The sequence below is a fragment of the Photinus pyralis genome, unplaced genomic scaffold (assembly GCF_008802855.1).
Source record: "Photinus pyralis isolate 1611_PpyrPB1 unplaced genomic scaffold, Ppyr1.3 Ppyr1.4_LG1, whole genome shotgun sequence".
NCBI classification, from domain to species: domain Eukaryota; kingdom Metazoa; phylum Arthropoda; class Insecta; order Coleoptera; family Lampyridae; genus Photinus; species Photinus pyralis.
The window spans coordinates 69362934-69390699 of record NW_022170249.1 but is presented as its reverse complement, the minus strand read 5'-3'; the positions used below and the strand labels follow the sequence as shown (position 1 = coordinate 69390699).

Below are 27766 nucleotides of genomic sequence, written 5' to 3'. Positions count from 1 at the left end.
ATGTATTTATTTATCAAAAAGTTTCTGTTCTTGATTGAAAAGTAATTTTTATTGGATCCAAAAACAATTACGAATTCATTTAGAACTCTCTAATCTTAAATGTTTCTCTTTTCTAGCGGTTTCAAAGTTAAAATGTTTATTTCAGGACACCTGCTGCTCATAGGTACGTAATAATTGTAGCGGCAAAAATTTTTTATAACTAAACATTACACAGACGTTTTTCAAAATTATTCCCTATTGTATTACCCTAGGCTATGCATTGCCATCCCATATTGATAAATAAGAAGCGGACCACTATGAATGAAAAAATTTATTTGTTTTAATAATAAGTAAATAATATAATGTTTATAATAAAAGCTAACTTACTATAGCAACAAAAATCAATAAAATAATTCTCATAAAGAATAAAACAACCTAATTTATCTTACATGGTTTTAGGTATTATCTCACCCTAAACAAATAAAAAAAAAATCACACAGTCTAAGGTAACTCCAATCAACAGCCTTTTTAAAAAATAAACTGAAGGTAATTAAAATAAGCAATTGCACAAACTACGAAACAGAAATGAAAATTTGTACTTAATGTAGTGGACTCTCGCAAAATGTACACAAATATTTTAGGCCAACTAATATATTAATTGGTAATTAATTTAGTTATGCTTTTATTTTATCATAGAAATAAAACTACGACCGTCGCCCAATACACGATTGTTATAAACATTGTTATTTTGCAAAGACTGAAAAGGATGAATTATTAATGTGTTCTTACTTAGTTTCGATACCTCATAAGCTTGAAAATGAGTGCTAAATCCAACAGTAACATAAATTGACAATAAAAAAAATATAGACTCTGATTCAATAATAATATCTATTATTTTGCCAAAAGTAACTAAACCATCAGTCTCATCACTATCGTCACTAATACTGAGAAAGAAACCCTTCTTAAACAAAACATGGTTAATGTTTACCCAAGGCACAGAAACAGCTTTATTGCTAAATTTGTTTTTAAAAGTATGACTTGTGTTCACAGTACTACATGGTCCACATCTCTTTTCACACTCTAATCCCTTTTTGTTGGCCAATCTAGAAGATAATCTTAACTGTTGTTTGATACTCAAAGTAACCAACAAATTCTTGCGACTGGCTGTATTGTTAGCTGTACTTTTTAAAAGCTTGTGAAATCCTTCAAACCTCATTGACCAGTAGTGTCGGGGAGGGCCAATCATTCTAATAACCGAAGGATAATGCAACAGTATGTGGTACTTAGGTCTCAAGTGTTGTTTAAATAGTTCAATAAACATTGTATGATGTTCCTCAATTAAAATACTTAAGTATGCTATAGATTGAGTGGTGAACACCCTATTTAACATCATTTCTAAAATTTGTACCGTTATAATATAAAATATCCATATTTCATCTTCTGGGGGCACTAAATCCCCCACAAGAAAACTAAAATATACTGTTAAGGAAAGTATTTCAGATGCACTCATCACTATATGGTTTTTCTTTAAATGGTCCGACTTAATTTGAGGCATAGGATTACCTGCATCTGCCTTAGAAAACTTAAAAAATTTTATTCGTTCATTTAAATGATCAAGACTAAAATATTTTTTTCTAATAAGCGAATTGATAACGAAAGCCATATCGTACCTTAGAATACCCTCCAGAACATCGTGCATCATATCACAGCAAATATTGTTTGTTACGTGAAAATTTGGTAATACATTCCAAATGCAGGATTCTTTTACCCCATGTGAAAAATTAGTGCTATGAGAATTATAAGTTTCTTTGCTTCGCAAAATAAATTTTGATTGATCGACTTCTACCTGCGACATTTGCTTTGTGGCTAAACATATTCTGCAAAAATGATCGGAATTGAAACTTTCATTAAATCCCAATATGCTGTTTAAGCCTAAATTATCACCCAATATAAGAAATAGAGTGAAATAAATTTTTTCCTGTATGCCGTCAGGTCTATCCACGTAAATTCCTTCACGTTCCAAAAAAATTAAATCGTCAATGAGACTTTCAAATATTTTTTTATTTCCATGTCTAGCCCTATCACTGGAATAAAATAATTGAACTAAGAAAATATTTTCAATTAAGGAAGCGAATTCAAAAGGGATACAAGCTAAGGATAGATACACACCTCCTATTTTGTAAATGCCAGCTCTAGAGCCTAATGGATTAATTGGTTCAAAATCATCAAAAAATATATAAATAGGAAATACCTTCTTGTTTATGAAACGTGACTTTAAAGACTTCCACAGCTCTCCTTGGAATATACTAACTATTTCAGAAGAAATTTCTTCCTGTGATTGAACAAAGTAATCTATTTTGTTTAAAACATTTGGTAATTCTAAGAATTTTTTGAGAACCGTACGAATACACACTTTTTGTCCGCGTGCTTCGCGAACCGATAATGTTGCTTCCTCTGAAGTATCAATTCTATTCAAACAAGTTGTGATTCCTATAGTAAATGGAAAGGGTTTAATAAAGGATTCACATTTTTCTAAAAGTTTCAGTCTCTGATGTTCAGAATTTGTAGTTTCGAAAAGACAAAGAATATTTTTTATTGTATAACGTAGATTTTCTTTTGCTGTAGTAACATTGGCTTCTGAGAAATTTTCAAAAATGTGTGTGAGAATTTTGTCAATTAATATTTTTGTGTTTTCAATTACGAATTGCACAACACTTCTATTTACTGAGGTATTACTATAAAGAGTACACATATAGTTAGTAATAAAAGATCTAATATTTGTTTCATTATTTAAATCATAATTTTGGGGAGCTGCTGGTACAGAAGTAGAAGTAGTTTCTGAACTACCTGAATGAAAATTAGCTAAATCAGATAAATGATCAGTCACACTTGAGATATTTGTTGTCTTACTGACAGCTTGTGTGTTCTTTGAAAGACTTTCCACTGGAAGATTATCATGTTGAGATTGAAAATGTTTTCGCAAGCCATTCAGATCTTTGTAAGACCGGAAACAGTATAATTGTTCACAACGGTACTCAGTCAAAAAAAAATGAGATATTTTTATGTGTTTGATTAGGTTTTTATGGGAAAAAAAATTTTCTTTACATTTAAAGCATATATATCCTTGTGAAGATTCCATTATTGTGCCTTGGGTTCGCATTAATACCAAATATAGTTCCGTTTTAACATGCTATACAAATCAGTCAAAACTAAGAGCAAAAACGTAATATGTACTATTATTTACGAATTTACGAGATCATTGATAAAAAGTATTTTTGGATCTGTCGCTGCTCTATATTTATAAACAATCCACTGGATTAGATACCATAAGTGCTGCGATTGAAATGGATATTTTGCATCCAAAACAATGTACGATTTAAAACAGAAGTCCAATGCTTCAAGAATGGAATTGCATTGATATGTATTTTGATTAATTATAACAAGAGTTTGGGAAATGTTATTAAGGCTTGGTCCAATGATTATAAAATAAGGCTGCACAGTGAGACCTTTAGAGTACATTGAATTAATTTTTTGTTTTTTTGCCTGTTCAATGTCGCCTGGTGTTAAAACATGCACGAAAACACCTTCCCTTGCTTCAGTAATAGAGGGCTTCCAGTGAAGCTTCTTTACTTTGGTTCTCCCTTTTGGAGGCACTAGTGATGCCAGCAAATACAGTTGGATCGCTCTTCGTGAATCTATAACAAAAATACGCAATCAAATATACCGTAAACCGGTAAACGTCTTTTTAAAATTGATTTGCAAATCGATTCAGTTGTTGTTCAATCAAATTATTGTACCTCTTACAAAAAAAAGTAGCTATATCAATCGTCCATGCTTACCAGAAGTTATATCATCGGTATCTAGCAGCTGCAAAATAGTATTATCAGCAGGACTTAACGATGATTTTCTCTGCGTTAGTACAGCCTCAAACAAATTTTGAAATTCAGTCTGTAGGTCAAAATTCTCGGGAACTTTGTGCACTTGCGCGAAGTCATAATTAATCTGAAAATTAAAAGCATAGTATGACTAACTAACTCGTAACAACAGTTTTTTTAAAGAAGAAATGTAATTTAAACCCCTGTAAGCATGTGTAGGTAACCATAGTATACCGAGTTCCCGTTAATCTCACAAACGATTTGAATGATTAACGAACTCGTCTGGGATTTAGTCCATAACTGTCTGTTGCAGAAAACAAATCTCAAAAATTCCCTTACAGTTATCTAGCAGAATGACGGGACTTACAGACGGATACACGAACATAACAAAATCAATCGCTATTCCTCAACATACTAATACAATTTAAAAAAATATACGTGCAATTCGTTGATCTAATGTGGACAAGGTAAAGAACTTACCAGATCAGGGGCAATTGGAGATCTTAAAATTGGCCACTGTTCCAAAAATTGCGCAATAGTTTGAAATTGCGTATTTCTTCTAGCAAGATAGGATTGCTTCCAGTGTTGTAACACTTCGCATTGCGGCTGGGTGTTTCGTCGCAACCAAATTTCACTGTCTTTTGCCTCCTGATCAATTACTTCTAAAAATCACGTTTGAACTTTACAAGAATTGTGACATTACTCTACTATATACCTTGATGATAGGATTCGTCTGCTTCTATCTCGTTTGTTTTAGGGCTTTTAAGTTTTTTTACCATATACAGCAAGTTCCTTTGCTTGTCGACCAGCTTACCCCGAGCTTTTTCATGTATTTTATTACCTGACATTTTTTTTGGAATGGGTGCCACATAATAAGTGGCAGCCTGTTCTCTTGGAAAAACATTTGTAATTTTTTTTGATAATATTGCGAAATCTTCTATACTGAGTTTTTTGTGCTCATTTAGAAGATGTTTTATAAGCAGTTCACATAGTCGGTCCCGGTCTCCGTTGTTGAAAGCATTTAGTTTGGTTCCTTTGACAAGCAGTGCCTCCCCCAAAATATCGTTTTTTAAAAATTTTTCAAGATCAAAGTTATTGAGGGCTGACATTTGAATATCTGATTTTCTCTCATACACAGTGCAAGAGGAAGCTGTCGATGTGTCTGTGACAGTGACTGTGTCTGACGTCTGGCTAATTGTATCGTAAATGGCCTCTACTGCGTTTGAAGTAGACGGCCTAGCAAGTGCTTCAAAATTATTTTCCAAAAATATGATAGGAATGTTGTCTGTGAGTGTTGTGTCATAACTTTCGTCATGCAATTCCACTCTTTGTTTCTTTTCTGGTGGTTCATCATTCTATAAAAAATCATAAATTCAATGTAGGAATTTATGTTGGCGACAATGCCTCACAAAAGAAAACGATTGTCTGAATGGCCCCATACCTCTCATACACTGAGCATGCCTGCAGTTTTTTTTTGTATAAAACTTTGTTTTTCAAAAAATTTGAGAAGATTATCTTAAACCTAGCAGCCAATCTCGCTGAATTGGGTACGCCTCGTGGTACGCATTTTTTAAAAAAAGATAAAAAATTGATTGTGTACAAAAAATCGAACCCGAACTGCCTGGGTGCAAACCAAGTACTATCCTAACCACTGCCAATCATGATTAAACCGAGTTCACATTGCGAAATTGTAGTGGAGAATTCAAATATAGACGTTTCGCATGCGCGGTGCGTGTTACGGTACGGAACTATTTAGCTTAAAATCAAAGGAAGCGTATGGCTAACTTCCACAAATGAATAGAATTAAAAATGCCACATGACATGACAAATAGTTTCCTTTCGTTTACTTGTCGACAACAAAAATAGGTACAATTACACGTTCTCACAGTTTTTATTACCTGATCCTCGACCTGATCTGAGCTAAGGCTTTTGATTCCTTGTTGCAGCTTAATTTGATCTCCAATATTAGGAGCCAATAATCGGATTTGGTCGTTAGTCAAGTGTTTTATTAACAAAGGGTCGTCAATATTCTGCTCTAAAAAATTCTAAATTTAATAAAATCCAAGAACAAATTTATCACAATAATAATAATAATAATAAATTAAAAAAAAATAGGACCGGATTTGACTATAGACGAAGGACATACAGACAGATACTAATCGTTACTTGATTTTATTCCGTGCGATTAGTTAACCAGGTTATACCTGAGCTCTAACAAGAGACAACGACCATAATCTTTATTTAGGGACATCAATAAAAAGCCAAAAGGCCATTCCATCCCTTCTCTACAAGCTTCTAAACTGATATAAACTAACCATGTTTTTATGTAAATCTTTTATAAAATCTGAATATGTAAATCAATATACAGGGTGCCCATTATGTATGGAATATAGTATATGTCTCGGTAATTATCGACTAACTAAAAAATGTGTATATAAAAGTTGTTTAACACTTTATTTTCCATTAAAAGAATATTTTTTTAATTTTAGTAAACAAATGATAACGAATATCTGCACTTATAATTTTTTTAAATAGCTATATACCCTTTCATTAGGCTCATTTGATAGATTATTTTTCTCCTTTCAATAACGTAAAATTTTACCACTCTTGATAGTATAAGAAATTAATTTAGTTTGGTCTTTAAGGTTTAATAAGATACGTACACATTAATTTGTTTCATTTTTATGTAGGATATCTATTAGTGTTATTAATGTACCTTATTATACTTAAGTTTTTTAATTTTTTGGAAAATTTTCTTGCATAGCGAAGCTAACATGTTACGTCATAGAAAAGAGAAAAGAAATCTCTCTCAAATAAGCCTAATAAAGAAGTACCTACATTGCTATTTAAAAAAAACTCAATTGTTTTCTGAAATAAAAATAACTGAATAATGTTTCATTACGGGAAGTAAAATATTAAACAACTTTTTTATCGAAAATGTTTCTATAAAATGGGTATTTACCGAGATATATACTATTTTCCATACATATTGGGCACCCTGTATACACATAGGTATTATTCGATTCGGAAGTTTAAACCGGTTTTAAATCTCGATTTCTTTGTAGCTAATGCACCGATTAAAAAAATAAAATCGGTTGATTAAATGACCAACATTCCTTCCAAATTATGAATCATTTAGGTAACTACAAGTCCTATTGAAAAAATTAGCATGAAAAACTCAACATCTAAGAAAGAAAAACGATAGTTTCCATCCAAAAGTATATACATTTTATATAAAAGCGGCATTACTTGACACAGGGGCATTTTATTTTAAAGGGAGAGTTGAACGTCTTGGGTTAATTTAAATCTTTTGCCTGAAGATACCAAGAGCTTAGCTTGAGAGATGTGATACGGTCAGCGTACCTCTTTTTCGTTGCCAAAGGAAAAGACGTGGCCATTTTAAATAGTTATAAATAATACAAATAACAGGACATGCATCAAAGATACGTAACAAATCTACATAAATATCATCAACAAAGTACATATACCTACACATGACCTAAGTATAAAGACAAGTGCAGAGTAACTTACCTTCAAAAACGTTAAATAAATGGATTAATTTCCATTTACTTAAAAAGATTTTTACATTTTCCATACCGCACTGATATAACATACACGTCAGTGTCAATAAATGAAAAAAATCACTTTCGGCTTTAAAAATGCGCGTAATAATACTATAGTAGCATTAGTAGCTATAAAAAGTAATAAAATAAAGTAAGAGCAAGGGCAGCTAACACGTTGCATGTGAATATGAATACATACGTAATACGGATTGCAATGTGCGGTAGTTGCAAGTTTCGAGCATGGGAGAGAATTCTCAGAATATTCACAACATACAAGATCTTGTTACTTGAATAAAGAAACACAGATTTTGTTTAAATTGCTGAAATATACAAACACTTCAGCAGTTTTGAACAAAAACCCATGGCATTTGTTATTAGTAATTAACGTTCAAGAGAGCCTAGGGTCAATTTCAAGAGAAAGGGTTTTTTTTTAATCAAGGACATTTCATTTGTAGCAAAAAAAAATCTATTCTTGACAGATTATTTCTCTTGCTTGTAATAATTTGTAATCAAGAGAACCGGTGACTTTGCTTTAAGGGTACCTATTTTTTCAGTGTAGTACATCTGTGCCTTCGGAAAGAGTTTTTTCGAAAGCTGGGCAATTGACTAATTTACGGCGGAACAAACTGTTACCTAAACATCTAGACGAAATAATATTTTTAAATGCATGTTAGAATCAAGCTTGAATAATGAATAACTGTTGTTTTTTTTTTGTTTATTTTCCCACTTTGATTTGTTGTTCGTTTTATATAATAATAAATGAAGACGTTCTTTTGCTGTACCGTAATCATTTTAGTTTAAACTGTTGGGAAAGCGATTTCAACGAGAATATTCATTTGTCAATCAACGATTATTGTAAAGGTAAACGTGATCGAAGAAAAAACACGTGTTTGCTTATTGAATGTTCTCACAATTACTCATCTACTGAATGCAACTGAATTGAATTAATGAATTTATTTATCAAGTCGAATTCCCTAAAATGAGCGAAACACTCGACAAGATCAGAACTCGAGTACTCGTTTCTAATAATCGAGTGATGTCGGTTATTTTAATAATCGAGTTCTCGAGTAGTTTTTCACTCGAGTTATCCCATCACTAATTCGAATTTAATTTCAAACAGTATATTACCAACATGATACAATTTTACTGTAATGACAACTGTTTTCTTGGAAATCCCTAAATGGTTTTGTAGTGACAAGTGACAAGAAACCAAGTCTATTCTATGTAAAAAATCCGCTGAATCCAAAAATCATAGCCCCCCTGACCGGAAACTCCCGGAACATGTTGTTATAAACAAAAAACGTAAAAAAAATGGCAATATGTCGTTTCTGTTAGCATTGGACTTCAATTATCTCTCTTGCTCTGAGCGGAAAAATGAATAGAAATGAATTTGCTAAGAGTCAAATTTTCTATCAGCTACAGATGGCATCCCAGGCAACACGTTGTGTACTATGAACGTCCATTTTTTATCCTTTTTAAGTCCTTACGTCCATGGACGTAATCTGGACGTACATGAGTCATTCGAAAATGGATTAAAAACGGACCACCATTATGCATATGTCCATTGTTTATACAGTGGACGTCCTGATTTTTACAATGAAAAAATCGGCGAGATATACCATACATTTAAATTACAAATACTTCAACCAAAAAAATAATATAAAATTTCTTTCATAGAGCAGAGATAATGCTACAATTCAATTACTAGGAAGATTTGAAGGTTGCGAGGGAAGTGTGACGTTAGCGCCCGCGCGCAAATTATGGTATAACATAAACCTATAATACGCATCGTGTTTAAACTTTTATTTATGCCGTTGTGGGTGTTTATAATAAATTTAATAGACTATATTTTACTTCTGCTCGTTATACTTTACACGGTAAGTACCTACCTAGATTTAAGTCCCAAATTTTTGGCAATTTATGGAAATTTTGTTTACATAACCTAATATGCTATTTATTTTATGTTTACATTCTTGCATAAAAAAGTGAATGATGACGGTATGTGTTTTATATTGTCTATCGAATGTGAATTTGAATTCAGATTTACGCTCCTTTCACACCGTACAGTTTTCACCGCACGGGACGAAACCGTACGGAGCACACTGCAATCAATAGTGGCACGAAGAAAAGCATGGGATTTTTCACACAGATACGGCAGCTGCTCCTCGCCGCGAAGCAGGTGCCGTCTGCCCTGTATGGGCGCTGTCCTCGTCAAACGGCGTTGTAGTAGTGCACTGAAGTCCCTCCGTACGGTGGAACCATACTGTGTGAATGGAGCGTTAGAGATTCATGGCAGGTACATAGTTTGTTCTCCTTTTACTTCGAAGCCAATTTCAAAAACCAATAAAGGTAATGATTAACAGGAAATTAATTTAATGGGAAACGTAAATACAGGTACAAAAAATGCCCAAAATTCGGAAACAACTGTATAGAAAAGCTAGAGAAATGGCTGCGGTTTCAGTAGAAATGGCCTCCGAAGAAGCAGTAGCTGGATCTAGTGGAAATTCACATCAAATTGAATATGCATCGTCAATTCCTACTACACTAGATGTAAGCGATTCTACTGATGATAGTCCATATGTAGTAAACGACATGCTTGAGAGTTCAGATGATGATTTTTTTTCAACGATCCAAGTGTTAATGAACCTGCGAGATCCTCTAAAGTTGCCAGTAATATATTCAGTTGGAAAACAGAATTACGAGAATGGGCCCTCAAACATAAAATTACTATCAGTGCTTTATCTGATTTATTGCATGTTATGAAACGTGGCGATATTGCAGATTTGCCATTGGATGGGCGCACATTATTAAAGACCCCCAAACAGATTACTACGAAAGTAGTTGCACCAGGACATTATTATCATTTTGGACTATTGTACTGTGTAGAGAGACTTCTGTTTAATTATAAATTTAGTTGTAATTTAGAATCAGTCGAAATTTGTGTTAATATTGATGGGTTACCTATAAGTAAAAGTACAACAAGTCAGTTTTATCCCATATTATGCACTCTTTTTCAAAATCGTAATCATGTCGAGGTAATTGGTATTTATCATGGAAATGGAAAACCAGACAATGCAAATTTATTTCTTAAAGAGTTCGTTGATGATGCTGTGAGTTTAACTAGTGATGGTGTATCATATAATGGCCATGTGTATAATTTTAAAATTAAAGCATTTATTTTTGACGTTCCGGCAAAAGCATTTTGTACATATACTAATGGACATACGGGATATAAATCTTGTTCTAAATGTAATATTCACGGTGTGTATCGTAATAACAGGGTATGTTTCCCTCCAGAACATAACACAAAACTGCGAACCCATGAAGAGTTTATAGCAAAATCAGACTCCCCTCATCATCTTGGTACATCGGTTTTGGAATTAATACCGAATATTGACATGATAAGAGATATACCGCTAGATTATATGCATTTGGTTTGCTTGGGAGTGATGCGTAAACTATTGTTTTTGTGGTGTGGGGCTGCCAGACCTCCATCAAAACTGTCATCTCGTGACACAAAAAAATTATCTTGCATGCTAGTTCGAAACATTAATAACACCCCAATCGAGTTTGCTCGAAAACCTCGATCACTAGATGAAGTACGACGATGGAAGGCAACTGAGTATCGTCAATTTCTTCTGTATACAGGACCAGTTTTGTCTAAATCCATTCTTAATGCAGATATGTATTTGAATTTTATTACTTTACATGTTGCAATAACAATCCTTTCAAGTAAAAAGTATTCCGAAATGTATTTAGGATATGCACAATCATTGCTAGAGTACTTTGTGGAAAGCTTTATTTCGTTATATGGAAAACAACATGTATCACATAATATACATAATCTGCTTCATCTTGCAAGTGATGTTGAAAAATTCGGACCCGTTGATAATTTTAGTAGTTTCCCATTTGAGAATCAATTATATGGAATAAAAAGTTTATTGAGAAATAGTTACAAACCTTTAGAGCAAATTATTAACAGAATAACTGAACAAACACGACATGCTCCTGGTGCTCCATTATCTCATACTTCGATAATTGCGTGTAAAGAACATCAAGATGGTCCTTTACTTCCTGGAAGTCGTTCTCCACAATATCAACAGCTAGTATGTGAAAACTATAGTATTAAGTTATCAACTGGGAACAGTTGTTGTGGATTGAAGGATGGTGCAGTCATAGCAGTGGAAAATATTGCAACCACTAATGATAGTCATTTGGTTATAATTGGAAGAAAATATAACGATTTAAAGGATCTTTATGAAGCCCCATGTCCTTCTTCAACATTTAAAATTTATTTATGTTCAAATCTTTCCGAGCTTCAGATGTGGAGTATAAATGAAATTTCTTTAAAATATTTTGTTGTTAATACTTCCGGTAATCAAGTTGCGGTCATTCCGATACTTCATAGTGAAATAAATCATTAAATTTATATTCACGTCAATTTTGTAAAAAAAAAACAATGTTACTAAATGTTTTTGTGTAAGAAGATAAACTGGTTACACCATGTCGACTTGGAGAGTGGTAAAATTCCTGAAGGACCAAACGGTAGAGGCGGTACCGAATAGTTGGGTTTTGGAAAACAAAATGTGTTACTGGCCTCCAACCAGCTTTACAAGGGAAGGCTTACTATTGGCTCTCAAAAATCACACTGCTCCTACTGAAGATTGGCCAATATATAAAGTATTCCATTACAACAATAACTGCTTTGGTAAACGGTTAAGGTACAGTTGCTTATGTACTTTACGCTTTGTTTTAGATTCATATGATTTAGCTAGAATGAAAGTCACTAAGGCAAAAAAAAATTATATCGTTGATCTTGCTTCCGATTCGGACACTACCGCAAAGAAAAATAGAAAACTACATAAGAAAAAGATAATATCATCCGATGATGAAGATTCAAGGGATGGCTCCTGTGACACACCCCCTACTACGTTGAATAACGCTCCTAAATTGAAAAAAGGTAAATATAGTTACTTGCATATTTAATAATTTTAAACACAACAAATGATTACATCAATGTCATTACCAAATTGTATTGCATCTAAGATTTTCACATATGAACATCATTTCTTGTTCATGAATTCAAAATAGTTTTTTATAATTTTATTACTATCTATATAATTATATATACTTATTTATGCATTTTGCCTTCAAGAATTTTTTTGGAGATCTATGAACAATTGCAGTAAGGTATGTGTCTAAAACGGAGAAATAAAGTTGTTTTAGATAGAAAAGTATTTAAAGTTTATTTTGGACAGACCCAACGTATTGTTTTCATTCAAAATATGTTATTTGTTAATTTTTGTAGGTCCACTACAAAAGGTTCCAAACAGCAGCAGAGAATCGTGTAGCTCTGAGAGTGAAGTAATGTCCACTGCAGTAGATGAATGTATGTAAGTATTTTAATTGCTTCTTATCTTCACATGGTGTTGTGTTCAGATTTTCGAAACGAGGATCCCACAGATGAACTCATTGGACCAAACAAGTTATCAAGTACAGGAATAGCACCACTAATTTTTTTTTATAGCTTTGTATTTTTAAGGTTGTTCAAATGTCACAAGGAATAATTTAAACCAAGATCAACCGATCACTCCTACAAACAAAGGAAGGAAGTCTGTGGCAGTAGACAAAGGTATTTGACTTTTTCTAATTTTTGTTGGCGGCAATGAAGGCAATAAAATTCATACATTTTAGGATTTCCAAATGACAGGACTTCAACAAGGAAGGAATGCATGGGAACCTCATCTACTAGAGATCTCGAAGGTATTAAAAGATACATCTATTATTTATTAAATGTGTAAATGTTTTAGGTTGTGCTTGTATAAAGCTTCAGAAGGAAATATTACGCCAACAACATTTACTAAAAGGGATGATGTCAGATTTGTTTGAAGAAATTCGAACAATTAAAAGTCAACAAGTGGAGAATAATCCACCAACATCCTCTATTTTTGTAGAGGTTCATCTACCTGCCAATACCCATCCAGAATTAGCAGATTTGGAGGAATATCTTAAAATTGACGAAAAATTTCAGTCCACTGTAAGGCAATGGTCTTATAAATTCATAAATTATTATAATCTCTTGTCTAGGTGAAGGAAATGTCTATCATTGGGGGGCGCAATATATACGATTTTATAAAAAGGGTGATCTCCAGATTTGTGACTGATTCCTTAGCATCACACTACAGTTACTGTGGTCTGAGAAATAAGGATAGTTTTTCAAAACTCACAACATGCCAAATGGTCATTGGTAAGTTGAATGGAATATTTTATTGTTTAATAATAATTGCCGTTTAAGAGAGTGCAAAAAGAAGTCCCGATTTTCAACAGATAACGGTCAAGGAAATCGAAGAATGCCTAAAGAAATGGCTCCGCTGCGCTAAAGAAAGATCCACATCAAAAAAAAATATCAATTGAAAGAATATAAATCACGTTTCTTTTTTGTGTATTATTTTTCAGTTTTGAATATACATATTGCATAAAACTATTACTAATTTGCATTCTATTAATGGATGTCCACTGGAAGTGTATAGAGTAAATTAATGGATGTACACTGGATTTACATACAGCACCTAAATGGACATCCATTGGATGGCGCTGCTGGATGAACAGTGGATGTACAGAGTAGTAACATTTGGACATCCGATGTACATCCATTGAACTATCAAAAGTCGACCTTTGGACATTCGATGTACGTCCCTTGTCCAAGATGAGGATATACATTTGATATCCATTGGATGTACATGTGCTACTTGGGATGGAACGTTCATTTTCAAATGTTATTTTTTTAATGGAAATAAATCCCGAAAATTTTTAAATTTGTTATTACTAAGTAAAATTCTTCCGACCTTTTTGAAAATCCGTATTTCGTCGCTTCTTTTGATAACAATACAATATGACAAACCCAATTACCGTAGGTTTTATAGTAATTGCATAATTGAATAAAATTTACAAAACTATGCTTGGTCTTTCAAACTAGGTGACTCCCAGAGCGTAGTTAACTAACAAATGGAATAACTCTCGAAATATAACAAAAAAAGTCCAATGCTCTACCGACTGAGCTACCCGGGCAAGAAAGGTAGCTCTATAATATGGCCCTTGGCATAATACATTTTGGTCAAATAGAAGCATAAATGCTTTATGAATGCTTTAATGAATCGTTCGATGCGACCCGATTTGCAAAATCATTTTCGGTTGTTTCGAAAACAAGCCCAAAGTCAAAAGCTGATTTCTCGTGAACTTTTAATCAGATTTGGACGTAGTTATTTCGAAGAACTTTCCATTCGCCTATTACAGATGTATATTTCTTGTTGTATTTTGGAAAAAACCGTTCGTCGATTTGCAAGAATCATCGGCACAATTGTTGAAAAAGGATGTTTTAGGGTTCACTAACCGCTCTGAGAGTCACCCAGTGTGAAAAACAAAGCATCGTTTTTTTTAAATTTCTTTATTTAATTAATCAATGACTATGACACCCATGGTGATCCGGATGTAGTATTGTTTTGTCATCAAAAAAAGTGACCAAATACGGAATTTCAAAAAGATCTTATGTATTTTACTTAGTAAAAACAGATTGTTAATTTTCTGGATTCCTTTTTTTATATTTTTCGGTAAAACACAATAACATTTGAAAATAAACGTTCACTACAAACCATATCTTATAAAAATTCGATTCCAAACAAATTGATTTAAAATGAGGTCAATAATAGCTATCGAAATAATTGAAGTCAAATGCGAAAAAAGACGACATTGTATTTATTACCAGGTTTTCTTCGTTTTTTGTTTATAACAATATGTTCCAGCAGTTTCCGGCCACGGGTACTATGATTTTCGGATTCAGCGGAGTTTTTTACATAGGGCGCACTTGGTCTCATTGAGTAAAGTGACAACACCCGAATCCAGACTACTTTTGGAGCTAATTTGACTGGACTATCCAATTCACCATAGAGAAAGGTAACTTGTAGTCGGTACTAAAATGTATGTCAATTTCTCTATCTACCTTTGTACGTAAGAACACATTATTATAATTTTCAGATCTACTAACACTCTCTGTGTTGCTAGGGATTCTGCTATTTCAGTTGGGTGTTCACATAAGCGCCCATCAACTTCATTAATATATGTAAGTGAGTTTGATATTTTCCAGCTGAGACTTTCATTTTTTGACAGGTATTAAGGGGTTAAGGATGAGATATACTGATTCCACCTATTACGCTTGCTTTCTAATACAATCCATCTCACCTTATACCTAATAGTAGGGGAGCTAGCACGAAATCCACTGAACGAGAATGATCAAAATTTTAACCGATGGAGTTCCATTTTGCCCTATCAGAGTATGCTAAAATCGATCGTCTGCCGCCTCAGGTCATACGACTTAAGGCGCTGCGGGTACTTCTTGTGCTACCAATTCTGAAAGGTTGTTTTTCGAGAAAATAAGTTATACACCAAATGAAAACGTTGATAATAGCTCTTAAAAAAATATTTAAAAAAATCGCGCACATTTGATAACTCCGTAAAAAAACAATTCTTAGTCGGTTTTTCACGAACTTTCTACGGATATAACTAGGTTACCGTTGGAAGAATGAAGCTGATTTTTTTTTACAGACTAATGATAGGTACAGCCAATGACTATGAGAGTGTTTCTTTTTTAAATTTTTTCTCTAATTATAAGATATCTTATAATGTTAAGATAATAAGATAATCTTGTAATTAGAGAAAAAATTTAAAAACGAAACACCGTTATGTCATTAGTAGTACCTATCATCAATCTGTAAAAAAAATCAGCTTCATTCATGACCTGAGGCGGCAGACGATCGATTTTAGCATACTCTGATAGGGCAAAATGGAACACCATCGGTTAAAATTTTGATCATTCTCGTTCAGTGGATTTCGTGTTAGCTCCCCTACTATAATTATATCAATTACATTTCAGTAAATATTTTACATAACCCGTTTACCTATACTTGTAGCGCCCAAACTTATTGTCTAATTCCTTGCTTTGTTTTACCAAAAAAACTACTAGTCAGGTAAACTCCTGACTTGACTTTCCGACTACTTTTAATAGAGTCATTGCAATGATCTTTGGTCATAGTATAATATTTAGAAAATGCCCTCTAGCGCCTTTATTTTGACCCCGAGGCAAAAAGTGTAGAAGCTTTTTTTGTACATCTCATTAAGACACATCTTTTTTGTAATTAATATTTTTCACTTTGATGCTTACTTTTAGAGAAAAATGCAAATTTTCAATTCAAAACTTCTCAAAAACAGAGGAACTCACAAAAAAATTGTAATAAACTTTTTTGTACAGTTTTTTAAGCCATTTTGGCCAGTGTATGCGAAAAAATTTAAAAAAAATTGTTTCAAGCCGTTATGAATCTTTTAAACTTTTGACACCCTCAACAACCATGAAGATGGTTACGGATCAAAACCAAAATAGGACGTTTTCAATTCCCCATACTCTATATGCACCCCAAATTTCGTCCAAATCGGTTCAGTGGTTTTTTAGTTATCGTGTTCACAAAAACGAACCACATACACACACAGACGTCAAGCTAAAAATCACTTTTTTGGGGTCTGTATGTTTCAAAATGTCCAGAAACCACAATATTGGCATATCGAAAACTTATCACCTCTGTCACGACTGACATTAGGTACAAATTTTCGTATGTGCCATTATTTAATACGGAATTGAATTTGTCTATAATGTGAAAGACAATGGAACCCTTCTCCATTTTTCAATTTTAAAAACATTGAAATGTTTAAACGTTGCAGGTAGGCAATGTCCCCATTATATCCAAACCGTCAAGTCTGGTAATGTGTCCATAAATTAAATTGCACAAAAGCCAAGTTAATTTATTAAGCTGCTTAACAATAAACGAAGCATTTAACTCGTTTTGCTATGCCAATTGATCAATAAACGACAATTGATTTCATCCTTATTGACAACATTAACAACGCTAACATAGACGATGGATTTAGAGAATTAAATACTAAATGAAAATCCCTTATGAAAATGCACACGTTAAACTTGTTAAAATGTGTTCGATTTTCAATTGAAACTGAACGTGAGATTATGTGGGTTTGAAATAAAAATGTTTGGTTACTTACAATTCATATCAAGCGTTACTGAACTGGTGATAGGCGTTATGAGATTGTTATTTGAAGCTTGGCACGTAAAAACTGAGTGCAGGTGTCTCCTTTGAAGTCGCTCCAAATGCAAAATATTCCTAACACGTTTTTCGGAAAGATATTCGCATGAATCGTCTAACAAGGCATTATCTAGCCACCAAGTAACTTTCGGAGGAGGGCGTCCTTAAATTTACCAAGCAAATGGTAGACCTATCGACTTCGTTCAGTCTACACTTACCTCCTGTTGCCACACATGTTATGTTGGCAGAAACGCCTTCATTATAAGGACCAAGAACGTAATGAGACATATGCATCCCTCTCTCATCTAAAATTCTTAATTTTTCAGGGGGAACTGAAATGAAATACAGTTATATCACGCGAATAAGAACACATGAGAAGGAATGTCGGGATTTATATCAACATTTATTTCGACTTACTGATAATAGTCAGGTTGACTTTCGCATTTCTCGTAGGCGTCCGCTGAAAATCAACTCTGCACAAGTACACTCCAGCGTCTGCATCTTTAACGATGTCAATAGTTAATTTGGACGGATGTTCATTGTGTCTAAAAAAAGCTCGGCCGCCTAAAATTGATTCGTCGGCCCAATGTTTACCCTGTTCTAGTGGTTTATCTCGAGAATCAAATCTGTTAAAACACACCCCTTAGCTGCTCTCTTAAGTAAATGAGGTACCGAATCGGGCGAATGTTTAGAATATTACTTACGTGTAAATAGGCGACGGTTTCCGTGCACTTCCTTCTTTGTACCATATTACAATTTGCATTTTATCATTTGGAACAGATGGTGTTATATCACAAGGCAATTTGGCGACGCCACCCTTCACGGCTTCTACTGCGTACACCGTCTGGACTGTAACAAAGATTTCTTATTAGAATAATTAGGTACGAGTACCCCAAAATTAATTAACCAAGGTTTACGTGTGTACCTATATTTAACATGAAACCACGTAAATTATTTCAATTGAGTTTATTGTTATAACTACACTTTGTACGTGTGGGAATTCGTGATATAGGCAACTGATACATGGTATTCGCTTACGAACAACAGTAATTTACAGTTGAAAGGAACGGGCGATCATGAGTATAACTCATTTTTTAAATTCTTTTTTCGAAAATATGGCACTAAAATTTAATTTTAATATGGTATCTCTACAGGTTAAAATATATAGGATGTTCCATTTAAATAAATGAGGTCAGGTCATTTCCTTATTTACCCATAAGGGTGTAAGGATGTCTACGTTCCATATTTTATTTAGATTCTATTTCCATTTATGTCAGTACGTTCAGGTTCCTTATAAACCTTTTCCAGTTTTCTCAGTCTTCTGCCACCCCTTTCGCCTCCGTCCGCGTTTTTCCTCTCTTGCTTAATATCTTCTCAATTACTTGTTCCTATGCTTGTTTTGGTTTTACTCTTTTCTGCTTGCCTATTGTTTTTGCTTTCCAGATCTTTTTGGTTTGTGGAATGCTGTCGATCCTTAGCAAATGCCCCCACCATCCCAGTTGCCTTAGTTCGATTAATTCTTTTACAGATTCTATCTTCAGTTCTCTCCTTATTTCCTCCCTCCGGTCTCTTCTGGTTAGTCCCTTCACTCTCCTTAAGTATTTCATCTCAGCTGCTCTCATTTTGCTCTTTCTCTCTCCGTTGGTACCATGATTCACATCCAATTTCTACGTTTTCTATAGATTTATACATCCTATATATAGTGGTTTTGTTCTTAGTTTTACATTTTTCATTAGTTGGTCCATGAACATAATAAATAATAATAGGCTTAGGCTTCCTCCTTTTGTATGGAATACCTTGGACTCCGTATTCTTACTTATCACTTTATTTCTGGTATTTCGGTACATGCATTTTTCTCTTTCAGAGCTTCCCAAATTCTATTTCTTGGTGTACCCGGTGGAACGCTAAATAGTTGGTTTTTGATCTAGCCCTCATTCTACTGCTACTGCTCAATAAGGTATACTGCAGACCATCGCATCTCCGTTCTTAAAGATTGGTAGGATTAGTCCAATTTCCCCCATACATTTAACCATTTCTGTAGTAATTGTCATCCCCTGGTGCTTTGCCATTTTTTAATTCCTTTATCATTTCTAATAATTGGTCCATTATTATTTCGCCGCTTTCCTGCTTCCTTGCTTCTTCTATTAGACTTATTTTTCCTTCATCTTGTACCCTTTCTGTTGCGCATTCTCCATCAAATACGAGCAGCTTTTGGAAGTATTGCTTCAATCGCTCCATCACTTTTTTTTCCGTTCTTAGAACATCCCCTTTCTCATCTTTTATTCCTATGATATCTGTCTTATTATTTTTGAAACTTTTTAAACTTTGAAGAATAATGTTTGGTTTTATGTGCTGTTCTGACTCCGAAGTCCCCCCATGATCTTTGTTTGGCTTCTCTTACTAATGTTTTCACTTTTATTCTTTGCTCCTTCTGTTCTTCATAATTTACATTCTGCTCTGCTCTATTATTCAGGTGCTGTTGCAATTTTGTCTTCTTCACTCTTACTTGCTGCTTAATTTCTTCCGTCCACCATGCCTTTTGTTTCTTGTTTCTATTTTCTTTGTATATTCCATATGTATTTTTGGCTGCTTCAATAAGTATGTTTTTGAATATGACCCACAACCTTTCTGTCCCTTTATTTTCTATTGCTTCCTTGATATTTAATATTCTTCTCTTTACTTCTTCTTCACTTTGGCCACTTCTTTTTCCTTTAGTCTTTAGGATATATGTCTTAATTGCTTCTCTACTCTTCCTCCTCCCTCGCTGAACATTTTTCTATACCATTTTTCCGTTCAGTTTTGGTTATCATAAAAAAGTGATCACTTCCCAATTCGTATCCTCTTTTAACCTTCACATCCTTAATTAGATCTCTGTTTTCTCTTTCTATTATTATGTAATCTATACAGGGTGTTACATGACCGCATGTAAAAAAAATTGGGTGATAGAGGGGATCAAGACAAGCACTGTTTCCAAATAAACCGAGGGTCCAACGCGTTTCGTTTGGGAGCCACCCCCAAAAAATTGGTGAAATTTGGATTTCTTCGTTAATTTTTTTCTCAGCAACCATGAGTTACCAAGATGGGTAGCACGTCTTTGAATAGGTTTTCGGGTATGCCCTATCCGATTTTGAAAAATTTTTTTCAAAATTCCTACCACGAAAGGGCGCCCTATTTGGGGGTACGAAAAAAAATTTGATTTCGACGAAATTTGGTATCTGGGGGTTTTTTAACATGAAAATGACCAATCTGGAATTAGTTTTTGAAAATTCCAAAAACCACGGCAGTTCTTGGCCGGACAACGAAAATGGAGAGAATTCCATGAAATTTAACGTCACCTCATTTGGGTTCCATTACAGCGAAAACAATGCGCAAGATGACGAGGACCAATCACGCCCAAAAGAACTGGAAGTTCCCTCGAGTCCGCCAGTGCCACCGCAGCAACCCTCTCTTGTTCTCCAGTACCCACCATGTTCGTGTGGCGGGCTTTAAACGATCTACAGCGGCGGTGGGCCGTACCAGCAACCAGGACGGGGGCACATGCAAGAGGACCAATTCTACTCCATTTAATAATTATACGTAAAATAAAGTTATACTTATTTTAAATTTTTTCTGTTCCAGGATAACCAGGGCACGATTGCTGTTGGCGGGTTTGCAAATCTCCCAGCGTTTAACGTTTGATTGCATCTAAAGTACTTTCCGGTGTGGATTTTTGAGTGATACAATGTTATCCTTATGAAATACCTTTTGTTTGTGCTAGATGATTTGCTAAACCAATCTTTGGACTTTTGCTGCAGTAATTTTTGCCAAAGTAAGATGTCTTATTCTTTTAATATTTTTATACTTTCGTTTTTCTTAGGGTTTTTTCGCCGTGCTACTTTTGTACGTTCCGTTTTTATAAATAAGAATTCATTATCCTTCATACAAAATTTGCAGTGTTTCGACGTTTTTATCAAAGCATTGTTTTTTTTTGTGTTCTGTTGTGCGATGTAAACTTCCGTCGGATATTAAGGTAAGGTTTATATTGTTATTTTGTTTTTTCTTGGTTGTGTATGTTGAAAGTTAAAGTATTAGCTTTTGTCGTGCTTTCAGCATTAACTACGTTATTGTAATCCTTTAACTTCTGCCAATAAAGAACGGATTAATAATAACAATTAATAATTGTTATTTTATTTAATACATATTCCAAAATGTGTAACTTTAATTGATAATCTGATAAGAAAATATTAAATTTAACGCTTTGAACTCCTAAGTTAGATTGCATTAGAGAAGATAAAATGTTCTACTATATACTATTACATAATATCTCCAAAGTAGTTACTAAAGTACAATCATTTGTTGTTTATGTAATGGGTAGAACCAAAATCTCCTTAGAATATTGAAAGGATCGATTTACAAAGTTAGCGAATAGCTTTTACTTGAACTTAACGGACAGTACGCACTTTAGGATACGATCCTATCAGCTGCAACTAATAGATATTTGTCGGATTATTCTGTAACGAACCTATTGTATTAAAGTTAATCTTGTGAAGTACTCGAAACAATTACCTATTAAAAGAGAATTTCATCCGCAGATTAGATGTTTAATTAGCTACAAAGGCATAATTAATATGTATGAGGAAATACGTTAATAATTCCTATACGGATTTTCGTATATTAATTTAGCCATAATAAGTTGCGGGTATGGTAAATAGAGTATTTCGCGAACGTGCATAATTATCAATTAAGGAAATTTCTGTAGTAGTCGAAACGTTGTTAAGCAAATTACTTAATCATACATTCCCAAATATTCATCTTACAAGAACATTCAATGTGTGATGTAGGTAAGTAAATACTAATTAACAACATTGCAATATACATTTAGGTGTGTCATAAATGATTTATCTTTGCAAATAGTTACACTTTTACGACTAATACTACACTCTATTTACGATGTTTTTGTAAGTCACGGCCAATTTTCCACATCAAGTGCTAATCAACACAGTTATAAAATCGTGCACACATCTAAAGAGTTCGCATAAAACATCACCATCACGATAATGGGTCATCAGTCGTGTCCAATCCGTCCCAAATAATGTCTTAATTTAAAGTATGGGTTTACCGAGAAATTATTTGTAATATTGCAGATCTTAGTACGCTAATTTTGCTTAGTGGGTATTAGCTTCAACGATAGGAAACTACTGCACGATAACTTGTTTCACATTGTTGGGAACGGCTGGTTGGCTGACAGAAATGGAGACGACAATAATTTCAATGAACGAGAAATGAGTCGTGCGAGCTTAAACTGATAGGAGCAAGTGGGAGCAGTAGATGTCGTTTTTTTCTTGTATGGAAATGCAAAATGGACCCCCCCGAGTCACTTTTGAATATCCCAAATCATTTTTCACTTTTTGCGGTTTTTTCCTGAGCTTACCGTGTGTTTCTCACGGTAATCTTGTTATTTTTACCCAAAGTGAACGTAACATGTTAACATAAATAGTAGATAGTAGACAACATCCTCTTCTTTTGCACTTTCCGACACACTATCACATCATCGAATTTATATCACAATTTACCTGGGGAGATATGTACCAGACAGGAAATTTCTCGGCGAGGAATTGAAAATATACTAAAAGTTGTTTAATTGTCGACCGCCTGACTGCGAGGTAATACGTCCAAACAAGTTATAAGCTCTTGTTCTTTCAGAGATTTTGTTTTAATTTTGTTTCATTGTGTTTCGGATTGAATTTTTGTCATTGTCAATACATAGTGTGTTTTTCGAATTCACAGTGCGACCCAGATAGAGTTCATGTTATTTATATTTATTTATATTATGAGGTGTTAATCCAAAGTTGTGTAATAAATTCTTCTGTTCGGAAGTTTGTCGAGGCCACCGAGTCTTCAAATTGAAGTCATTAATCAATATTGGAATTTTTATTATTGCATATGGACGTGTACGAGGCGAGATTATAAAATTTGAAGTATCAATTTTGATTTGTTTTGAGGTAGCTGGCAGGTGTTTTGTGGGTGGTGTAGTAACCGCATACCATTAAACTCTGCAATACAAATACCTTGTTCTGATCTCCGACAAAAATGACAACCAATAATTTGACCGACGTCTCATGATGACTTCAAATATTATAACCCTCAATAAATTGACAGCACCTGCTTTCCTAACTGTTAAATTAATTTCTCTGAGCTTTTATATTTTTCCAGCTTAGTACGCTTTAAGGTTACTGGTTATTTATTTTCCTTTGTCCTGTGACGCTTCAATTTATAAAACAATCACATGCGATATTTACTTCATATTTCATTTCAACGGTGGAACATTAAAAACATGAATAAGATAAATTTTCCCACGATCCGAAGATGGAAAAGTAAAAGACTCGCTCGTAGATCTATTATTTTTAATTGTCAACCGTAATTTATGTTTCTAATTTACATAAATACATACGGTCCTCGGTTCGCGTCGTATACTATCTCCTAGATTTTCAAAAAATTATAAGGAGATTGTTAGAGCATACCGAAAGTATAAGAGCAAATATCCTAGTTTTTCGCGAAGCGCTGTCGGTCGTTATCATAAATTTCACAAAAAAACTAATAATGTAACCACTTGGGAAATCGTTTTGTTATGCATCCAGGCGACAAGGGTGTGTAACATATTAGATGGTCGTTTTCGTGCTGCATAGTCTCAAAGTTCGTTCACAATGTAGCATTGCATTAAGAATGAAGCGGAATAATAAATTTATATTCCGACGCCTATAAAAAGCTCTAATCGCTAACAAAATGCGTTCTTTGTCAGCTTGTAATTGTTACCGTTCTTATTGTTTGCTGAATTTACTCCGTCTGATTTGTTAAGTGCTCCATAAATGGCAAAGGGACATTTAATTTTCCCCTTGTTTTGTTTAAGCGATTAAAATTACTGTTATATACTTTCTAAGCTTAATAAACAAGTAAACAGCGATTTTCATTCGCTAATGTAGACAACAATTTCTAACAATGTCAGCAGGAATTTGCGGCATTTAGGAGAATTCATTTACCAGATTAACTGCACTTTAGACGTTCATCTATTAAAGACAATAAATTGATGAAATCGGGGCGAGACACTTAGGTTTCAAGACTAAGTCACACCCACTGTTTGTAACCTAAATCTTAATAGATTACTATTTCTTTAAGTAAATGTAGCTAATGAAGCGGACGCAATGATGAACGTAACCTCAAAACTAATCGCTAAATTGGATTCATTCCTAAGTGCCGACAAACAACCAATGTGAAGAGAGTCTTTGCTACCGTCATTAATCAACGTCATCTTTCATTTTACTCCATATTTTCCAAATATGAAGGTCTTTTAAAAAGCGACAATTCGAAAATGGTTTCCTTTCTGTACGCATTCAAATGAAACAGTGAATGCGATATTCCGACGTAAGATAAAATAGTGACTTAATCTACGTGAAAACCTGGAAAATCCTTCAGAGTGCAGAACAAAGCTACATATCTTGAATTAAATCACGATATATAGAACACGTGTCCTAAAGTGGAAGCTCAGTGACCAAATCCCAGAGGAACCATGGCTCCGTGGACACGTTGATACTAGATAAATCTTATTTATTATGGGGTTATCGACCACCATCATTTCACCTATCCTTTAGTTATCTAAGGCAATCGATCTCCGCGCTTTGTGCCACGAAGTTCACAATGTAGGTTTTCCTTCGGCAAATTGTGCTTACTTTTGAAATTTGCAACAGTTTTATATTGCGATGAAAATATCTCAAACTCGATCAACCTCTTACACAAACAACTTAGTGCGAGTTACTTATATTTCCTTCGGAAGTTACCGCAACGTATATATCAAAAGGTTGTTCACTTTAAAGGTGTTTCCCGTTTCGGTCTAAACGTTATGGAAATTGTATTTGGCACGATATGTAAATCCTGTAGACGCGTTACTTAAGGGCCCTACAGCGTTCATATCTGTTTACCTTTGTATATTTTAGTCCTTAAACATAATATATTGTGGAATTTAAACTTGCCGTTAAAACGTTCGCTTGTTCGATAATAACCCTTTCAAAAAGTTTTGGCTTCACTAATCGAACCATTCACTACGTTTTTAGGACGACAGTGGTGCACGAGAGAAAAATAAAGCTTCAGAAAAGAAACGCGATTTGTCTTCCCATTTCTAGTCTATTATGCTGTGACTCGATTGATTGTTTTCTATATTTTATTTCGATCCCTCTATAAATAGAAGCACGACATGTGCGTATTGATAATATCTACATTAAAATTTAAATAAACAAGGTGGTTTATATCCTCTGTTAATCGATGAAAGCTGGAACTGTCGAAATGTTGCATTATTCACATTTCAATTAATAATGAAGGCGGAATTAAGCTAAAATAACTAAAAATAAAGGTTCGACTAATCGCTCTAATTTGCAAACATTACCAATCAAACAATTTTAGTACCCTTAACTCAATAAATAATATATGGGGTGCGAGCAGTAATGATATTTACATAAACGGTAAATGTTTTTAATGTAATATTGCTTTAGAAACGTAAGAGGCTTAGTCAAAAACAAAATTGGTCAGTAATGTGTTTTTAATTGTCACATATCGGCAGATTTAAATTTTCAACCCTCTACCTATGGTCGGGTTAACCGTATACGACGAATGAATTAGTTATTGAATGATTTTAATAATGCCCGAAAAATATTTAGTACTAGAATAAAACAAACATATTCTATTTGAGATGCAATTTTTTTAGCGTAATGCAGTATCGCCGAACAACTTCTAATCTTGCCGTTAGGCTATACAGGGTGGGGGCTACTGTAAGTACTTTAATATAAGGGGTAGCCCAATTGCCTTTTATTTTAAGGGTAAAATTCCACGGATATTTTTATGAGTGCTCTACTAGGAAATTATGCAACCCTGTTATCGCAGACAGACTTTATCTACAAGTTCTATGAACCTTACGCCTAGTATCTCAATGCTTCTTTTTCAAGGATGCGAGCCCCGTCCACCTCTACATCGCCCGGTGTAAGCTTTCTACGTCCAGATATCAATGCACCCTTGGGTTTGTGTCTCACCAACTTTAAACCCATTCCCCCCAAACCAAGTTTGTATATTGGTTGCAGTATGCCCCACTTTCACTAACGCTTCACTTAGACCCGTGTCCACCACCACTATTTTGACATCGTCCGCGTACGTAACTAACACTCCCAGCACTTCGTTGTAAGCTATGATCTCGAGTGGGCTAAATTGGCGTTTCGACATGGTTTTTCTTTGAAATTTTCTTATGGAATGTGCGGTTTTGTTTATATCAGTGGAAAATTTGCAGTTTTGGCTACACAGAGGTATAATTTGTTTAGGGGGGTGCCATTTGAAATTTTTTTAAAATATGACATTTAACGAAGCTCAATCAAAAATTTTCTTTGTTCGATAAAGTACCTAAAAAAATTATGTAATTGTGGAAGAGGTCTTAACCTATACCTCAGTCCAAAAATTAGCCGCCTGCGCGGTTTAGTTTTTCAAATTTTGACGAAAAAAGGTTATAACAGCGAAATCGTTAAATGTATAATAACATGTTACATAAATAAAAATAAGTAGTTTTCAAGTACTCTCCAAATCAGAAATAAAAAATGGGGTGTTCCATTAAAAAAAATGGATGTTTGATACACCACTGGAATACAGCACGCCCCTGGTGATCAAAAATATTTTAGAAACATGCCGGCGGTAATTGTGTACAGTTTTGCTCTAAGACTTTTTTCAGTATCTTTCATAGTAAATGAGTTATGATCCGAGGGATCTTAGGTGCTACACCCTGTATACAAATAGTAATTAACAATTACCGAAGATGGAGGCACCCACCCACATCAAGGAAGCGACAGAAAAAGTGATGAAGGATTTACTTCCAAATAAATCCGCTTCTCGATACTGGAAGGAGTACGCAAAATTTTATGAAATGCATTCTATTCACAATAATTGTAATGCATATGTCCTGCTACTGTATTTTGAACATAAATCTAAAACATTAACGGCCAGTTGCAAGAAAGCGAATTATAATCGAAATCCCAAGATTATTTGCCAAATCTGATATTAAACAAAAATATTGGCTGCATGATCAAATATTGGATTAAACTAATCTTGATTATTCTAATCTAAGTTTATACCTACTACCTATAATCCCTGATTACGTTGGTTTTGGGTTGCATGAACCTGCAATCTTACATTTGTCATTGAT

At 34.0% G+C, this 27766-nt stretch overlaps 3 protein-coding genes across 8 annotated transcripts in view; 1 reads left to right on the top strand and 2 right to left on the bottom strand.

The window, feature by feature from the left end:
* LOC116166431 (nephrin-like) overlaps nt 1-26799 on the bottom strand; it is a 45480-nt gene extending 18681 nt beyond the window's left edge. The window contains exons 1-5 of the mRNA XM_031481386.1: nt 26613-26799; nt 18264-18408; nt 17977-18185; nt 17778-17891; nt 17519-17722 (exon numbers count right to left, since the gene is read on the bottom strand). Of these exons, the coding sequence (XP_031337246.1) occupies nt 17519-17722; nt 17778-17891; nt 17977-18185; nt 18264-18408; nt 26613-26799 (859 nt within the window). The remainder of the gene's footprint in view (nt 1-17518; nt 17723-17777; nt 17892-17976; nt 18186-18263; nt 18409-26612) is intronic.
* Nucleotides 112-7972, bottom strand: LOC116174173. Of its 4 annotated transcripts, none has more exons than XM_031492046.1 (6): nt 7386-7972; nt 5753-5889; nt 4570-5209; nt 4335-4516; nt 3819-3981; nt 112-3674 (listed from the first exon to the last, which is right to left on the bottom strand). In XM_031492046.1, the coding sequence occupies exon 6, from the start codon at nt 3137-3139 to the stop codon at nt 662-664; it is 2478 nt and encodes an 825-aa protein (XP_031347906.1). In that variant the 5' UTR covers nt 3140-3674; nt 3819-3981; nt 4335-4516; nt 4570-5209; nt 5753-5889; nt 7386-7972; the 3' UTR covers nt 112-661. The 4 variants fall into 3 exon arrangements, with proteins under 4 accessions (XP_031347906.1, XP_031347928.1, XP_031347913.1 ...); XM_031492053.1 differs by lacking the exon at nt 5753-5889; XM_031492062.1 differs by lacking the exons at nt 4335-4516; nt 4570-5209; nt 5753-5889.
* LOC116174201 lies at nt 9189-13904 on the top strand. 3 transcript variants are annotated; one of them, XM_031492080.1, is made up of 10 exons: nt 9189-9294; nt 11905-12125; nt 12174-12377; nt 12726-12806; nt 12857-12910; nt 12960-13049; nt 13112-13180; nt 13228-13454; nt 13505-13664; nt 13713-13904. In XM_031492080.1, exons 2-10 carry the CDS (start codon nt 11921-11923, stop codon nt 13829-13831), a joined length of 1209 nt encoding a protein of 402 aa, XP_031347940.1. In that variant the 5' UTR covers nt 9189-9294; nt 11905-11920; the 3' UTR covers nt 13832-13904. The 3 variants fall into 3 exon arrangements, with proteins under 3 accessions (XP_031347940.1, XP_031347950.1, XP_031347956.1); XM_031492090.1 differs by having other exon boundaries at nt 9202-9294; nt 11902-12125; XM_031492096.1 differs by lacking the exon at nt 9189-9294 and adding an exon at nt 9700-9713 and having other exon boundaries at nt 11902-12125.
* Nucleotides 26800-27766: the final 967 nt, after the last annotated feature.

Coding starts and splice junctions, on each gene's coding strand:
- LOC116174173 (XM_031492046.1), bottom strand. CDS start 3,139: ATGCGAACCCAAGGCACAATAATGGAATCTTCACAAGGATATATATGC.
- LOC116174201 (XM_031492080.1), top strand. CDS start 11,921: ATGTCGACTTGGAGAGTGGTAAAATTCCTGAAGGACCAAACGGTAGAG. Junction 12,378..12,725: donor CGCTCCTAAATTGAAAAAAG/GTAAATATAGTT, acceptor TAATTTTTGTAG/GTCCACTACAAAAGGTTCCA. Junction 13,181..13,227: donor ATCTACTAGAGATCTCGAAG/GTATTAAAAGAT, acceptor TAAATGTTTTAG/GTTGTGCTTGTATAAAGCTT.